General features: G+C 29.4%; 1 protein-coding gene across 1 annotated transcript in view; it reads right to left on the minus strand.

Annotated features, from left to right (window-relative positions):
- LOC148313063 (uncharacterized) overlaps positions 1-2,102 on the minus strand; it is a 93,635-nt gene extending 91,533 nt beyond the window's left edge. The window contains exon 1 of the mRNA XM_088269471.1: positions 1,911-2,102. Within this exon, the coding sequence (XP_088125597.1) occupies positions 1,911-2,102 (192 nt within the window). The remainder of the gene's footprint in view (positions 1-1,910) is intronic.
- Between the last annotated feature and the right edge of the window lie 15,147 nt (positions 2,103-17,249).

Genomic DNA, 17,249 nt, shown 5'->3' on the forward strand with positions numbered 1-17,249 from the left:
GTCGCTTTCATTTTTCAAAACTGGAGTGCCGCACGGTAAAATTTCGTGTAGTGCACAAGTGGCTGAAGAATGCAGTACATAAATGCGGTCTCACTTCTACATAGTTGTGTCGCGTAGAAGTTAGAGTGAAATAAACAAAACGTCTCGGGTAAAAATAAGTAACACACGGTGACACGGACCCTTCGACCATTTGATCGCGTTTCAATGGATTTAAAGGAATATTTATCAATACACTGCAGAATAAACGTTTCAAATATATTAAAACCCAAAAAATGTAAAAAAACGTATTTACAAATATTTCATAAAGATTTTAAAATGTGAATCAAATAAATTGAATGATTGTTTAAGTTATCAAATGAAATGTTGCTAAGGGGAAATTTCAAATCCCCTTCTTAGCTTCGTGTAGGTTAATACAATACATCGGTCTGGACCCTTAAACCAGGCACACTTCTAAAAACATTCCACATGCTGCATGAATTAAACCTTCTATAAAAGTAATAAAAGCATAAATATTTAATTAAAATAATTTAAAACAGGGCCTAAGACTGTTGATTGCCTATCAAATTACGGATAAATAAGTCATAAAAATATTTTTATTTCAATACGATAAAAACACTTATTGTAGACTTAGTTCCATAAAACTACGCTGGAATTTCTTGTTAACTACCATTATTTGATATCTCAACATATGCATATGTTGATGTAAATGATACATTGTTTGTGTATATCTGTTTACGAATGGAATACTTGTACATCATATTAGATAAAGAGAGAGATTCAAATATAATCAATAACATATCAAAAAACTAAATCGTTTCACAATATTTTGAATGTGTCCATTTTTTCACAAATTTTAGTTAATGATTTTTTTATTGATAACTCAACCATATACGAAAAATTGTATGAAGAAGATAATCTGATTATATAAAGGTTTTTTTTCTTTCTAACTTAAAGCACAGATACCACGAATGAAGATTATTATTAAGGAGAAAAAGTAATATGTTCCTACTAGCGACATATATGTACATACAATTATTATAAATTTGATTTGTTGTGGTTGTCAATCATATGGTAAATGATACACAGTATGTAGAGTGATTACTTAAACTATCCAATGATAAGTGATAAGCCCTGTAAATCCCTAGCCTTCATGTTCTCATTTTAATTTTTTCACGTATGTTTAAGCGGGTTGAAATTGTTATAAGGATTCGAGTTTTTGTAGATTGGATGCCTATTCTAGAGCCTCTGACCTATGAGTCCATATAACACTTACTATAGGACCACAATTCAACGTTTATGCAAATACGAGTACTTATTTGCACAATATTTTGAACGGATTATACTTGAAAAGGCGCTTTCTAAATTATTATGGAGATTGGTAGGTATGAGAATAAATCCCTAATCTATCGATGAGTAGGTTTTTCAAAAAAAACTATATTTGCGAATGTCATGAGACGTCCCTCATTTAGTGTAGAAATGTCTATGTTTTGAAAAAGAAATATTTGAATTGGAAACAGCATGTGCAATAGAAGTTATGTAAACCGTTGACAAAAATTTAAAAAAATAATACAATAATACATGAAGATTTGTCACAAAGTTCATTTATTTCTTTCATCTGTCTTGTCAAGGAAATATGATAAGACGAAATATGTAGAAAAATAAACGAACTATGTGACAAATCCTCATTGATATATTATTGTATTGTTTTTAGGGATCAACTGTATTAATTTATTATTTACATATATGCATATAAACACTTACTATCTTTTTTTAAAGATATATAAACTGAAAATGCTAAAAATCATTGTACATAATAAGTCAGGAGATTTTTTCAAGGCAACTAGTAAATAAATATATATTTTTTAAATATATATAAATATAAGAATATTACAAACAAATAAATAACTCACCTTGTTAGGGTATCCGTTATGTCTCAGTAATTTTCTGCAACATTTTCCCCTGCTGTCATGGTAGAACTGCTGCTGGCGCTGCGCCCTCGGGCCCCCGGCGCCCCCTGCCCAGCAGCAAGCTCGCGGCGCGGGGGAGGGGTGACACGCCCCCTCCCCGCGGGCCTCTACCGTGGCCCCCTTGCCGCCGCTCATTCCGAACTCATCAGACCCGTCGAAAAATGCGGAACTTATGAGTCTAAGTATGTATTTGCGATTTATAATTGTTATTGGTCACTTAAGTTATAGAACCACGAAACTATCATGTATTATCTGTTCGAAATTATATTTATTGCATTAAATCACTCCACTTTCAAGTGTTATCTGTTCGAAATTTAAATTATTACTTTATATTACACAACATTCAAGTATTATCCGTTCGACATTTAAATTATTACATTGTATTACGCAACATTCAAGAATTATCTGTTCGAAATTCAAATTATTACGTAATATTACGCAACTTTAAAGAGTTATCTGTTCGAAAATTTAATTATTATGTTATTTCACTCAATTTTCAAGTGTGAACACCATTTGATTTTATTTTTTTAACAATAAAATTTATTTCAGTTCCATTTGAAAAAAATTATCATAGTAACTCAGTGAAAATCTTATTAGTTCCAATTCCTTCTAATTTGTCGAAATAACTTGAAGGAAAAAAAAACATTTGATCGAAGGATACGCAATTTATTTATGTTTTTGTTGTTTGAGCATAGTTTTAACTGTCTAGTGAGCACATCATTTAAAATAACTTTTTCTTCTCTTTTCATAGAAAAACGACCTCATTATTTATTAGAATAATGAAAATACAAAAAAAAAAAAATTCAAAACATTGTTTGATGTAGGAAATACGAGACGAAATTGTGTATCTGAAAAAAAAACAAAAGAAAATCAAAATTATATTTTATTTGGAAATTCATAAAATATAAAATATTTTTTATGCGTGCTAATTGGTGAAGATAAAATACAGTTACTTCTGTACCCAAATAGCTAAAAAAATTAAACCCATAACGATCGACTTTTTGGAATTTGTAGATATGCAATATCCAAGTGCCCATTTGCGTGCTATTTTGAAGCGCCATCTAGTGAGATTTACACGCTTCTATCATGTACCTAAATAGCAATTTTTGCTCATTTTTTTAGACGTAATGAAAGTAAATGAAGCGATCACCAAATTCAGCCGATGGTATCCTTTTAAATACCCAAAGACAATTTATTTAAAAAAAAATCATCCCAAGGAAGTCGTCGTGTTACAGACACCTTTAAAACTTTACCTAAAATCCTTCGTTGAAAATAATATAAATACTATTCGATTACAAATTACGATTTATAAATTGAAATATTGTCAATATTTATTAGATTCAAAAGTAAATATTTCGGTTTTTAAAAGGCTTAAAAATAGTACTAAATGACTCGACAAGAATACTAGTCATTTATTCATACTGTTTAATATTTACGAATGTACGTACAATGTCATAAACTAAATGGCTCCTTTGTATACATATTACATGTATGTTAAATATATGTACGTTTATATTTCATAACATGCGTTCTTACCTAACCTAAATTTTGCTTGGGGCCAGACTAAAATTCTTGGGATGGAAAATTTCCTTTCACGCCATGCCGAGAATCCTTAGAACATGTTAAGCATTTTTATCATGTTATAGCCTACCTCTGATGTATGTATGTAATATAAAAATATCTCAATTATTTACATTATAAGAATATTAAGGAAATATTCTTATTTCCCACATTAACATAGGAAAGGAATTAATCGGAAAAGAAAATAAACCCATGAAAATGTATTTTTTTTCGCCAACGAAATACAGCTGATTAGGAATTTCGACTAGCAATATAACGGAAAAATAGTAAGTTTTTCTTTTTCTAAGACTATTTAAGTTTTTACTTAGCTGCGTTTTGAAAGGCTGAATATTGTTAAATACTGATGTGAATAAAATAAAGTCCACTGTATAAAATGAACAGTTTTTTAAAGGCGTATTTTACAATTCTTGTGAAGTAATAAGGAATATTAAGAATCTTTGAAATGCAATTAAAAATATTGAAAATGCTAAATGAGGAAAGCGGTCCAAAAGTATGCTATCTGCATTAAGCAATGTAGTAAGCAACTCAGTATTACGTTTGTCGCTTTTATGTTAAATATATGACAGTGCCATTGGAGACAGCCGTCTATTTGAGAAAAAAATATTTTATATGTCCCAAGTAAAAAAAACAACTGTGACAGGTACAATTTTTTTTCGAATGTTTTAAGAGTTTTAGAATGCGACATTGTGTCGAAATTTCAAAGCAATCAGTGAATGACTTGAAAAGATTGAAACTAACATTTACACTATTATTTATTTAAATAAAAAGCCAAACGTATTCGATTGCAACGTTGTCAAAGTTTCAATAAAATCGGTAAATAACTTGGATCAATCGATAAATACTTGATATAGGGGATGAAAACTATATTTTACTCCAGTATCCTCTCAAAACAGAGCAGAAGAACTTTAAAAAAAGTTAAGTACAGGCAAGAATTCAACTCCTCACCCAAGACTCTATATTTTTTTCTGATCCTTATTCTAGAATTGCGGCCATAATCTCCAAAATGATAAATCTAATTGCATTTAAACATACAAAGAGCAAGTCATGAACAATTTAGAAAATACATACATATTTAAATACTGATTAAACATTGATTAATATGCTTCTATGAAATTCCTTACCATTATTGTCTATTTTCTCATTAACTTTAAACCATGTCCCACCCCTTAACTAATTTATTACCCCACCTACCTCTACCAACACTTAAAAGATTTTTTGATCGTTGGTTTTAGTGATCACCTGTCTATAAAAACATCTATGGTTTTCGAAACTAGTCGTGTAAAAAGTAATAATACTCAATAAGTGGTCTAATAATGTTTTATTATTTTTTTACTAATGGCAGAAATATCCTTTCACTAGGTAACTGCTATATTTTTTATCTAAATTAACAAACGCATATTTGTGTTTTATTCATTAAGATTGATACTACAAAAACAATAATTTCAGTATCCAGATTAATAAGCTGGAATATGGCGTAATGGTATCAATATTAACACTGCATACCCGAATACTAATATTGAAATTACATACAAACCGGAACTCCAATAAGCTTACATGCCAGTAAGTTGTTATCAGGATTTGTAATGACATCTAATTTATGTAATTCGTGCGTTATGTAACTCGCGATATTACCCTACCTCGATTTCTATACCGCTATTTATGGTGAGGTGATTCAGGTCGAAGTAATAATGTTTCAGTTAGTTTGTTCTCTCTAATCACTGTCGCGGGAAGCACATTTATCTGTCAAAATGCGGCTACACGCGGTTGTGGTTTACTGATCAGAACGTACTATCTCCATACTCTATAACGCGCCACTAAATAATATAATCAGTGCTGAATAATATAATCTGTATTCATAAATTCCCCACATGGACTGCGTCATTGCATTGGTACTAAGATATCCCTTGAAAAATATTTATCTCTTTTTTGCATAGATGCTAAAATATAAAATATACCAATACAATGTTGCCAATGAAATACTAAAAATTTTAATAAAATAAATATGAAAAATGTTTTATTTTAAAAATAAGCGAACTTACAAAATATCCTAGTTAAAACTACTCATTAAAATAGTATCCTATTTTATATAATGGAAATTTTAACATATATGGGCACAATTATGGGTAGAATGGTGAATATTTCAAGTGTGTAAAGTGTTCACTTAACCAGCCTATGACAGGCTATCAGTCCTGTAAATATCCAGACATACATATGTTGAGATGTCAAAAATCTATTACGATCTTCTTCATCTATTATTTTATTATAAAGATGAAGAAGAATATGGAAGTCTGGGTATTTACGGGGCTTGTGACCGTCATAGGCTGGTTTAAGTTATACTAACACTTTACAAACGTATAACATTCTTCATCTTTATTGAGATGTCGAAAATGTATTAAAATATATATTATAGGAGTTTCAACTTGATACGAAGGATCTACCGTTATTTCTACAAAAGAAGATGGAAGTCTGAGTAATCCAAGGAATACGACCGAGCATTTGGCTTGCTTCAGTAATCTCTTGTGTAACATTCACAAATGCTGCCCCTTATTCGAAAACCAAATTTTTCATTTGTTAGTTGTCATTAACACATGTGGAATAACATCTTATAACCGACTTGATAATATCTTTTAAAAATAATTGCAATAAGGATGTTAAATAATGGACAGAATTATCCAAAGTCAGACAAGTACAATAAAGTAATTTTCAATTAATTTTTCCCAAAAGAATTATACGTCCATAAGTTTAAAACCTCCTTCACTTGAAAAAAACAATAAAAAAAACGCATCCTCTGAAGGGGGGTATTTCAAAGATCCTAGTCGTATTCATAGAAATATTGTAATAAAAATACAGAGTTTGAGACAAACGATGTCCAGTCAGCAGATGTTCACAGAACGAGTGGGTGAATAATAACATAAATAATTAGAAAATATCAGTTCGTTATTGCTGTTTCGCTTTCACACAGTTGTAGCGCGCAGTAGTTAGAGAGAAATAAATAAAATGTCACGTTGATCGGTGGACCATTACATCACATATCGATGGCATGGGTTTGATCGTAAATTGGCTGATAAATGTGAATATTTCACAACCAAAAAATGCCGAAATATTCTTAAGTATTATCATAAAGATTGCAAAAATATGAATCAATTTACTTGAATGGTTATCAAATTATCGAGTGAAACGTTGTTTTTGGGGGTTTTATCCCCCTTTTAGTCCGGGCAGGTTGAAATCGTATACTTTGAAATTTCTTTTAAATGAATATTTGTTCTGGAAATTAAATGAAAAAATAATACTTACATCATCAAAAATGTAGATGTTTAAATTTAATCCCATTCCAAAGACAGAAAGAAAATGTAAATTGCGATAAGGACTCATGAATTTGATTGCCATACAACTGAAAAATACTCCGGAATACATATTTTTCCCGCGGCTATTCGTTTTTTACATTTCAGCAAAATTTCAAGGTAAAACGTTCATTTCATAATATATGAAGCTGTAAAATACCCACGAGTTTTATTCCAGATGTTTTTATGTGGCAAAAAGTAACAACTTAGAAAATTGATGATAATATTTATGCTCCATATAATGGCTTATAAATTTTATAACTAAACTGTTAAGATAATCTCACAAGTTAGTAAGCACATCCTTTATATTTTTAAACTTATAAGTATATATTTTTACTTTTGAATGATAAATATTTTGACATTTACAACATTTCGGGTGTAACCACATCCTTGATCAAAAATCAAGGTTTCTCTACATTGGAGATATTTAACAGAAACTTTATTTTATTTATTGTTTTAAATAGTTATTTATTAATAATTATTTTACTATAAAATAACCAGTCAAATAACAAGTTTCATAAAAAATAATATCATATTTTCAGGCATTTCTCAGTATGTGAAATAATTCGGGGAGGATCTTGCATACATTTAAAATAAGGTCTTTGCTAAATAAATAGCTTACTCAAATATATCATAGATACTGGTGAAAACTCACACATGAAAATACGTGAAATATTTTACTATCTTACGTACTAAAATTGGTAAAAATGAAGGGCTTACAAGCTATTTCATTAATTGGTTAGGCAGTCACTGTGTTGTAATATCTATCCATTTTTCTTTTGTTTTTTCTATGAACAATTTAGACAATTTCAAAAAACATAAAAATTTTAATACTCATAAAAGATGAACTAATAATACGCTTTTTCAAAATTTCTCACCATTATTGTCTATGTTTCCTTTAAACCAAGTTCTACCCTTTACCCCCCCCCCTCTAGTTATTACCACCCCCACCCCCCACCTCAACCAATACCTGAATGATTTTTCGTTCGTTAGTGTTTGGCATCACCTGCCGATGAAAACATTTGTATTTTTCAAAACTGGTCGTGTGAAATAAAACTCAATTAGTAGTCTAATACAATATAATAAACAACATATTATTCCACAAAGTTAATGCCAAATATATAAAAAAATACTGAAGCGTGTCTTCACTGATGTATACAGAGATTTTTCAATTAATTGCATAAAGAAATACTGGCATTTGTATTGCTTATAAAAATTCATAATATTACTCATAATTAGAAATAGGTATCAAATTGTGGAAGAGTGGGTTCGAACCGAGAAACTCTCACTCAAAAGCCCGCGACACTAACCACGGGACCACAACCCGATACAAAATCCTCCTAATATGTAGAAAAATCCTTGAATCATGTGTAGACTAAAGGAAATATCTATAAAAGATAATAAAAGACAATATTTTAAGTGTGTCAAGATTCTTGTTCACAAATCTGGATTATGTCAAAATATTTGAGATAATCCAGATTTATGAACAAGTATTTGGACACACTCAAAATGTTGTAAATAAAATAACTGGTCAAATTATAAGCGTATAAAATAATTATAAACTAGGATTCGAAACTTACATACAAATGAAAGAGTTTCTGCTCAATAAAAAGCTTCTTTCAACTCACAATACATGTCTCTAGTGAAGTTCTAGTGATTCAAGCACTTTTTTTCGACATTGGATCATATATATAGAACATCCAAGAATTTGAGAAGTGTGTTTGTTAATCATGGGTACAATTGGTGAATGTTACACGTATGTAAAATGATCACATTAACCAGCCTATGACGGTCGTAAGCCCTGTAAATGCCCAGACTTCCATATTCTTATAATTTATATTTATTTTATATTTATACTTAATATATAATTTATATAACTTTGTGATTTTCTATTTTATAATTAAAATGTTACTTTTAAAATGTAACATCACTATAAATATTTTATTATAACTTAATAAAAATGTGTACCGGTACCGGGTATCAGTCTTTATAAAGAAGCGGTAATGTTCTAATAACCGCTTCTTTATAAAGACTGATTAATACTAAAAAAAATATTCAGTTTAGTATTAATCAGTATTGATAAAAAAACGGTTAGCTTCGAAACCGGTAGACATTATAATTAAGTTATAATAAAATATTAATACTGATTTTAAAACAAAGTTATAGTTTAATTATATTATTCCATATTCTTCTTCTTCTTTGTTGAGATGTCATAAAATAATATGTATTTATTAATGTATACAGAGAAAAATCCTCGTAATATGTAGACTTTATATATATATATATATATAAAGGATAATAAAAGAATTTTGAAAGTCTGAAATGGTTGTTTCATTACAGGCTTCATCGGGCAGATCGGGACGACTTTACGTTCGGGCAACTAGAGATGGCTGAGGGTGGAAATAATGAAAAATTGCGACGTAAAGATATAGTTTATGACAAAAGTTTGATACCGTTGTGGCAGTTACCGCCATACTTTAGCGCGAAACTTTGTACTTCTTCATTTGACATGGAAAACGTTGCTTTTTATTCATCGTTACGTTACGGAAGATGTGCAATAAAACGAATGACCAGGATTATTATACTCTGATAATTTTACTGACACTTTTATTTTTAGCCGTGAAATGTTAGAGTATATGAGTATTTATTCATTATAAAATATCATTTAATTACATGAAAAATATAGGAATTGTATATTATATTGCATAACATTTTGAAAAAATATAATATAAAACTTTTTAAAAAAACTGACTATATCCACTTCATAAATACATACATGACGATTATTTAATTATTAAAAATAGACGTATGAATGAAAATACCCGGAATTCCATATTCTTGTTCCTCTATGTAAAGATTTCAAAAAATAATTGAATGTTTTAATTATAAAGCGAAAATGACAAATTATATCGGAAAATTAAACTAAATTGCGTTGCCCACACAGCCGCTAGTATAAGAAATTAGTGAACATAATATTTACAACTAGTGTGTTATAAAATGCATTTTCACCAAAAATTGTCATTGGGTAATTTAAATCTATTTTTAGACAAGTTCCGAATTGATTGATTGTGTATACAAGTACACGTTTATATATATATATATATATATTTATATATATATATATATATATATATATATTTATATATAAATATATGTATGTATATATATATATATATATATATATATATATATATATATATATATATATATATATGTGTGTATATAAATGTGAATATGAATATGAATTAATAAATAATGTGGTTTCAAATTAAGAATTTAAGCTATTACTAGTCGTAAGATAAGTAAGTATTACAGTAAGTACCATATTACTGAAAAATCTTGTACTAAAATCTTAATTCTGAAAAATACATGAATGAGGTATATTGAAAAACCTTCTGATTCCCTTACGCGAAGAGCTCTGTGAGTACTCGATAATGTCGACATGTCAAAAAGTAAATCTATGGAAAATTGCATTCCGCGCCGCGTTCAGCAAAAACACCCTTAAACCCATTTACATAAGGCCAGAGAACCGCAAGCGCTATTCACGATCAGTCGTGTGTTATAAAAGATTCCGATTTATATATTACCAACGAGTAAGAACGTCTTGGCACAAATACGTACACAAGTTAAATTGTTTTATTCATATGACGTCCGCCTCAATAGTGCAGTGGTGAGCACATTTGGCTACCGTATTGAAAATGGCGTGTTCCATTTCCAGGGCAGTCACAATAAATTGACTAATAAATAACATATAATATATAAACATTTATATCGCACGAACATTTACGTAAGTATTTTTCATTCTAATGTTTATTTGATATTACCCTGGACTAGTTGGTACCTGAAGCACATTAATGATTATTTTGCCTTTGCTTATATCATAAAGAATAAAATTAACATTACATCAATTTGATGCAGTGCCCTTTGGGTGCAAATAGAGGTCAGAAGTGTTTTTATGTAAGAAAATTACTGATTATTCAAATATTCATTATTTTTAATAACAACAACAAAAACACAAAAATGTTTTAATTGGAATGTGATTATTTATTTACCACTATTGAATATCTTTTTTTGATTCTAGACAAATATTGGATAAATATGGATCATTTAAATATCTTAGTACATCGATCATTGACATCCGTCATCTAAAACGAAAAAAAAATGACGGCAAGAATCCGCTGATTTTCCAATTTAAAAGTAAATCGTTAAGCCTTTTTTAAAATGTTGGCATATTCATCCCTTACTTAAATATACGGCATTAAATTGGTTTACCTTATAAAATAAGCCACCATTTAAAAAGAGGGAATCGTATATAACAAAGTAATGTTTGTATGTCAGAGTTAAATGATTCAGAAGTAATTAATCCTTTACTTAAACTTATTCGGAAATTACGGGTAGAATTTAGCTGTTGAATACACGTACGATTAATACAGCTTCATTTCGACGTTGGGTAGAATTTTCAAGTAAATTACAAGGAAATTACTTAAAATGTCTGCCATTTCCAGACGAATTATCAAATTAGAGTGTGCATTATCGCCTTTATGCAATCTAATTTGGTGAATAATTTAGGGAAATTACTCCTAATAAGAAACACTCGTACAGTTTAATAAAGGACACATTCAACCGCGAAATGGCAGCCTTAAAAATTTTACGCTTCAATTATATTATAATATCTTTATGGCGCCATTAATTTAAAACGTTAAACATAGCAGACGGAAGAATTTTGTCGACCCTTAAAAACAAAGTTTTTGAAGTGTGCAAAAATAAGGAAAAGACATTCATAAAAACGTGTACATTGGACTATAATTTTGATACAAATATATTATTTATCACACAATGGATTATCCACACTACGGATGATACTATTATACGAGTATATCAATTGTCATATTGTTTAAGAACATATGAATATTTTATTACTTGATTCAGCGGTCACTTTGTGGTAATATCGAATCCATTTAAAAGTTTTCTTGGTAATACTACAATTTATTAAAATCTAATGTGACACGTATTTCAATGCATTCCGGTTCATTTTGTATCATCACGGTATTTGAAAATGGTGTGGAATGTATCGAAAAACATGTCACAATAATAGATTTTAAGAAAGAAAGGTATTTTATCCAGGAAGACTTTAACTAAAGATGTATGTGTAAAGAGTGTCAACGCCTTGATTTTTTTTAACTAGTATGACCCAATGTGCATTCAAAATGGTGCTAATCTGATATTACATTATATGTAGGCCAGGTGATAAGTTGTGATCTTTAAGTTCTAGGTTTTAAAAAAAATATATTAATTTAACATTTAATTAAACGTATCCGAAACTAGAATGTTACACGTGTATAAAGTGATCACTTAAACGAGACTATGACGGTCGTCAGCCCTGTAAATGCCCAGACTTCCACATTCTTCTTTATCTTTGATGAAATGTCAAAAAAATAATATGAAACTAGATTGTTTACAATCTGGATGATATATCAAAAATATTGTATAATAAATGTGTCTTTTAACAAAGACGCAGCATCTTTCGTTTTTATGCATAAGAAAATAAAGGTTGGAGCATTCCAGGGCTTACGATTTCTCATTTGGCTAGCTTAGATGATCATTTTAAATAAAACTTTTAAAAAAATATGCGTGCGAATGCACTTAATATTGAATATTTAAACAATAATTTAAAACTTACTAACTTTTATGTACATATTGAAATCTGTTTTCAGTGCAAGTTCAATGGCGTAGTCTTCGTAATATTGCATAGAATGCGTCTGTCGAACCCATTCCCCCTTTTCTCATCCATTTTATAAAGTGAGTTCCGCACTATAATGTAAAGGAAGATTAAAATACAGTTCTTGCACTTAACTTTCAGGAGCCTGAGAACTGATAGACTTTGTTGCCGGCGAAAATAAACAACTCCTGAAAAAGCAATATTTCAGCACTTACGAGTATATATAATCGTATAACGTGTTTGACTTTCCTATAACACATCGGGTAAGGAAAGTTGCCAACTGACAGTACGACGAAGTATTTTTTATTCGCGCCACGAACCGAAAGACCACAGTGGACTTTATGTAACATATGTACATACAAAGAAAAATTTTTAATTTTTAAAAATTTTATCATAATAAAAAAAAACATCGGGGTGAACTTAAAAACTATATAATTTTAAACAGTTTTGTTATTTAATTTATTAAAAAAATAATCCACTTAAGAAAATATCAAATTAAATTGATGTGGCAAATGTGGATGGTAATAAATGCAGAGGAAAACCGAGGAAAACTCCGGTCAGGAGTCTGCTTACCATTATGGAAAGTGGCGTGATGGTTTGTTTGTTCAAAAGTAATGCGGACGTCAATTCTTGTGAAAATGTAAAAAAAAACTTTGAAAATTGAAAGGAGCAAGTTTTTTCCACGCCTTTTAAATTACATTTTTTAAAGTCATTTAAGTAATCAAAACGATATTAAATAAATAATTTATATCGGAATTTAAGTGTTCATGAATTGTGCTAACAATTTTGCCCGTGTTATCAAAATATAGAAAACTTACTAATTCTTTCCGCATTCACTTTGTAGTAAGACAAGATTAAATTGTATATGAAAACTCTAGTTTTTTCCCACTTGAAATATGGCAAATTACATAGTGACGTTAAGAAAATAAGTATTTTTTTGATTTAACGGAAAATTAAACCTTTAACTGATTTATTTATGTGATATAAAAGTATTACAACAAAATTTAGCTGAATATAACGAAATAAATAGAACATTCACTGGGTTTTATTTTCCGCCATGTTTGATGCAAGGCCACCAACCGATCTAATCTAAATTCCGGCCGTCGAACTGTTTGAACCGTTATTATTTTTGTTTTCTCACAGCGGTCACCATTATGTACGTCTTATCGCCAAAAGGAATTCAGGATAAAAGTGATTTTAAATCCCCTTTGATTCTGAAATATGCGCGAAATGTGTGTCCTCATATGTTTGTTCGAACAAATCAATACTTTAGTGGAGATTTATTTAAATAAACGAGGAAATATCGCATTAAAAAGGAGAAATGACATCTTCGCATTATTGTTAAAGGAACAAAAATGTTAGCATTTTTATATTTTCAATAAAATTACTATTTATTATATCGGACACTAGATTATTGACCCTTAGGATGATATGTCAATAATGTTATATTATTTATCGGTTCGGCATTAACTTTGTGGAATGACATGATTATTTTAATTAAATTAAACACTTGAATAATCCACTGAATTGAGTTTTATTTTTATTTACGACTAGTTTCGAAAACGACAATTGTTTTCATCTTCTGGTACAAATTAAAACTAACGAATAAAAATATATTTAGGTGTATATAAATATTATTATCAATGTTTCCTTTTACAAAAAATGATGTTTTTTAACCCCTTTACCTACATTTATTAACCTATATATACACCTAAATATATTTTTATTCATTAGTTTTAATTTGTACCAGAAGATGAAATCAATTGTCGTTTTCGAAACTAGTCGTACATAAAAATAAAACTCAATTCAGTGGATTATTCAAGTGTTTAATTTAATTAAAATGTCAATAATGGACTATCTTAAGTTGATATGAAAAATGTATCGTTATTTTTATGCGAAAGATGAAACATTTTGTGAGTTCTCAAGTATTTGGACACACTCAAAATGCTGTAAATTAACTGGTCAAGTTATGGGCTAAAATAAAAGTTGAAAATGATATTAATATATCATTAGATTAAAACCAATATTTTTAGCTTTTCTACTTTTTTAAAGCTAAAAATATTGGTTTTAATCTAATAATACATTAAAATGCAATTCCATCACGAAGTCAGTGGGTAATATAAATCTATTGAAAATGATATTTTCTAGCATTTCTTAAGTATGTGTGTTTTATGTAAGCGTATAACTTGATCAGTTTATTTTTTTTGAAAAATGGTTTTGTATAAATTATGAAAAGTATTATTATTTAGAGTATAAAAATGCTGCTTTTAACATTTTAAACAAAAAATTAAAATTAAATTATCAAAGGCAATACGAACTGATTACACAATACATACGTCGATTCGGGCGAACGTAGAGCTTTGATCTTTAAGTTTCGCAAGTCTGATTGGTAATTAACCGCTTCAGTAATGATCCCGGCAAATTCCCAACACAAATCGAACAATGTGGCACCGAAATTTCGATAAATGAAATCCAATCAACAAATTAAACAGGAAATGAGTAAAAGCCCAAATTACGGTATATTTCGTTGTCAATAAAAATAATAAAAAGCTCTTTCTTAAATATATTAATAAAATTTCTTGAATGTTTTTCGCAAATGCTTTGTGGCACATTTTACAAAATTTATAAAATTAAACGAACTTGTTTTAACCACTTTTTTATTACTAGTACACTTTAATCTACCGGTTTCGTCATAATCAGGGTTTATTTAATTTTTAAACATTAAAAACATTAAAATACTCGTAACCAATTACATTACCTTACGAAAAACTTCCACACACTCCGTATTTTAGGATTTTTTACGGAGTGTGTGGAAGTTTTTGGAAAGGGAATGTATTTAATTATGAGAATTTAAATGCTTTTCACATTTTAGAATTTAGTAAACCCTGATGATGACAAGGTTCTTGTTGAAACCGGTAGGTTAAAGTGTACTCATAATAAATAAAGTGGTTAAAACAAAGTTGTTTAATTTTATTAAGATTTATTAAAAATCATGAATTATGCGTCTTTGACCTGCAGTAACATTTTTTTTAAAGGTCGAAATCCACGTATGGCAAAGGCTCTATTTTAAAAGCTTGTTTGCAGGTAGAATAATAAATTAAGTAAAGTAAAGTAGGTAGATGTGAAAAACACATCACAAACGCAGTATTGAAAATAAATATTTATTGAATTTATTTTACAATTACGCCTGTTTCACACTCGAGCTTCAACTTCGAGCTTCATAGCGCCTGTTAAATTATAAACGTATATTTAAACCCGGATAGACTAAATGTAAGAAAATGGATCTAAATTCATCAGACTTGCCGAACATTCTAGAGCAGAGGTGTCAAATTCAAAAGGCACTAAGGGCCGCATAAGGTATTTTGGTTACGTCGGCGGGCCACATCAAAAATATCATTTTCATTTTATCTAACTTTAAGTGAATAATCTATTATCAAAAACAGTCACATAATGTACAGTAGATCCAACTTAATAATTTTGTAAAATAATATCATATCGCTCACTCTTTTCAACAACGTCATTTATCAAAAATTGTAAATTTTCAGTTGTGCATGTTTTTTGGAATGCCCAGAAAATGTACTATATCCCAGCAAAAGCGGCATATTTTAAACTTAATAATTACCCGCTACAAGAGCAGCAAGTGTTGTTTTTGCATTTTGAAGAAAAGGTATTGTTTGATTATTATTTTTTTTAATAAACTCAATATTTTTCAAATGGAGAAAAAACATTCAGGTTTTACCTTAAAAGATCTGTTGCACAGTAAAAAGTTCAATAAGTGGCTTGAAATTTTATTTTATACATTTTATTATATTTTTAAACATTAAAAACGATCTCCTAAAAACAAGTTTCTTGACATATGACGTTGTTGAAGGAGTGAGCGATATGTTCCCGAATAAAAAATGATATATAATAAAAAATATATCCCCGGGTATCCGCGGGGCCCAAACAGATACTCGGGGCCGCATGCGGCTCGCGGGCTGCGAGTTTGACATGCCTGTTTTAGCGTATAAATCCAGTATTTGTGTACTTACCAAGATTTTTTTGACGTATTTAAAAAAACTTTATAATCAAAACCGTAATTATTCGTATGCCCAAAATATAAAATCTCTGATCATTTAAAAATTTTGACTATAAGTTGTATTTAAATACGCGCGTGTTTTTATTTAAACATAAGGCTTGTATTTTTACATGTGATTGTGCGTTTTTTAAAGCAATGGCAGTGCCATCTGTTCAAAGATATAGCAAAACATAAACAATAATTAACATTGCGAATGGCGCACAGTGTATTTCTTGACAGCTACTAAAATATTGTATGTGTTTTGATACTCAATTGTGAAAATAAATATTCAAAATGTTTTTTTTTCTATCTTTTTCATTTGATAAGACTGAACCAAAGCAACGCATGACCGGGTATGGCTAATTAAAACGTGTTTCGAAAAAGATATCTCAAATATATTTAATGAAAAATAATCATTTGAACTTAAATGTCTAGAAATATATTTTAACGAGAGGAAAGGGATGTTTCCTTCATCAGCTACTTATATTGGAACCCCCCGTTTTCCATTACGGTAAGCGTTCTTTAGATGTTATAATTCAAAAAGGAGCTCTGATCTTTCAAATAAAACGCCTCTACAATATTTG

This window comes from Brachycentrus maculatus, unplaced genomic scaffold (genome assembly GCF_059751285.1).
Source record: "Brachycentrus maculatus isolate JH-2025_06_01 unplaced genomic scaffold, ASM5975128v1 h1tg000024l, whole genome shotgun sequence".
Classification (NCBI taxonomy): Eukaryota; Metazoa; Arthropoda; class Insecta; order Trichoptera; family Brachycentridae; genus Brachycentrus; species Brachycentrus maculatus.